At 26.7% G+C, this 2,270-nt stretch overlaps 1 protein-coding gene across 1 annotated transcript in view; it reads right to left on the bottom strand.

The window, feature by feature from the left end:
• Window positions 1-366: 366 nt before the first annotated feature.
• LOC111631592 (bifunctional coenzyme A synthase-like) overlaps window positions 367-2,270 on the bottom strand; it is a 16,140-nt gene continuing 14,236 nt past the window's right edge. The window contains exons 5-7 of the mRNA XM_023375862.1: window positions 969-1,066; window positions 754-900; window positions 367-682 (exon numbers count right to left, since the gene is read on the bottom strand). Of these exons, the coding sequence (XP_023231630.1) occupies window positions 638-682; window positions 754-900; window positions 969-1,066 (290 nt within the window). The 3' untranslated portion in view covers window positions 367-637. The remainder of the gene's footprint in view (window positions 683-753; window positions 901-968; window positions 1,067-2,270) is intronic.

Raw genomic sequence — 2,270 nt, 5'->3', positions numbered from 1 at the left:
TATTCATGATGGAATAATTTAGGAGTTCATGATTTATATGGATTTTTTGGAAGCAGAGCATGACAGAAATTACATAAAAAATTTGCTTTCTTTGAATAGGTTATCATGGAAAAGATCTCTAAGGTAGCACTGGTATTGTTCAGTCAGAATTCTTAAAAGAAAAAAAGACCATTAAACTCAGCAAATTTTAACTATATTTGTATAAATAGAAATTTAATCTTTACTACTTTGAAATTCTATAAGTAGGCCTTTAAAGAAATTTTAATGTCATTGTCTAAACAACATAATTATTTGTTAGTAAGAAAACAGATCCAAATAACCCTTTTCTAGTTGACAACACAAAAATATGAAAATATATTAGTATAACTTTATTTCTTTCATAACTATAAATAACATCTTATAAATATACAAATATTTTAAATTGCCATTTTATGATATATTAGTTCAATATACACATTTTGGTAATTTGTCCAGTCTCAAAACAAACAAACAAACAAAAAAAAAAAAAAATACAAAACATTTGATTCTCACAATTTTTTCATCAAATATGTATATATCCCAAAAACAATGTAGACTTTCAGAATATAATCCCAATAATTAACTTTAAAAATTCTATATATTACTATCTTTAATTACATTATGAAGTCAAAAATTTTTGTAACTGGTCCCATGCTTTATTTACCTAGAAAATAAATTTTTTAGCTTGCTTATGCACTTTTATTTAAAATATATTTATGCAAAATGCTTAAATACCTGTGATATAGTATATTCTGGCTCCCAAAAACTACAAAATATCACATTTGCTCTATCCACCCTCTCCTTGTTTGACATTTGAGAATTTATTCTCTGTAAAGCCTGCTCTTCCGACAAACCGTCTCGTTCCCTAATTCTCTTTATTGCCTAAGAAAATTTTTGATAGAATTAAGAAATCTTTAAATGTTGTCAAATATGATCCAAATTACACTTACCTCTTTTTCGGGAATAATGCAAACCCAGACTTGGTGCACTTTATCTTCCCATCCTGCTTCCAATAAAAGAGCCACTTCCATTACAATAATGGATACTCCTAAAATTATTTAATATACTTATTTATTATATGCATATTATATATCTTATCTATAAATTAAATTAGTCTTTTTTGCAAAATCTATTGCATAGATTACTTATGTTACAAGAGAAAACTGATATCTGTTGTTTATGTTGGAAATCCTGACAATCTGTGCCATATATTTGGATGAGCAATGTCATCTTGAAAGAGAATGTCAGGAATTATCCAAAGGAATGATATTACTTCAGCCTCTAAAAGATTCTTTATGTAACAGTGACTATTCAGAATGCCAGAAATGTCTGACAAGGAGACCTTACGGTCCCGGAAATTCAGTTCGGGATGAGACTTCGCAGGTTAGTAGTACACCTCAAGGGTGTCCACTTGGAAGAATTGTAAAGCACACTAGCCAGAAGATTCCAAGAAAAGGGCTCTAAAGTTTTAATTGCAGCTATATACTGGTCGATTTTACACTATGGCAGTGCAGCGAAATGGCTGGTTCCGTAGCAAACTCACTTGCAACGTGGGCAATCTAGGTTTGATCCTAGCCTTTGCTAACTTTTTTTTTAAATTGTTCTAAAAATTATAACAACTTTTAAATAAAGTTAATGGCCTAAAAATATTATCAATGAAATCATAAATAATTTTATTTTATTCATGAAATGAATAAATTTTTAAAATTTTCTTTAATTTTTAATTAAAGAAAATTAAAGAAAATGTGAATTAAAGATAATATTTTATTTTTAAAAAGTTGAATAATTCAAATGCATTTTTAATGGAGGTAAATTAAAACTTTAATTACTATTGTCATTAAAAAGTTATTACAAATTTTAAGATATTATAAGCTGTGGAGAGGTTAAAAATATTCGTTGGAAATTTGAGGAACTGGTTTCTACGTGGAAGAGTAGAGTATAGCTGTTGATTATTATTTATGATTTAATTGATAATATTTTTACGTCATTAATCTATATATATATATATAGATTAATGACGTAAAAATATTATCAATTAAATCATAAATAATAATCAACAGCTATACTCTACTCTTCCACGTAGAAACCAGTTCCTCAAATTTCCAACGAATATTTTTAACCTCTCCACAGCTTATAATATCTTAAAATTTGTAATAACTTTTTAATGACAATAGTAATTAAAGTTTTAATTTACCTCCATTAAAAATGCATTTAAAATTATTCAACTTTTTAAAAATAAAATATTATCTTTA

The sequence above is a fragment of the Centruroides sculpturatus genome, unplaced genomic scaffold (assembly GCF_000671375.1).
Source record: "Centruroides sculpturatus isolate CEXI.00-Female unplaced genomic scaffold, Cexi_2.0 scaffold504, whole genome shotgun sequence".
Lineage (NCBI taxonomy): Eukaryota > Metazoa > Arthropoda > Arachnida > Scorpiones > Buthidae > Centruroides > Centruroides sculpturatus.
Note: the sequence above shows the minus strand (reverse complement) of the source record. Positions and strands in the feature narration are given on the sequence as shown.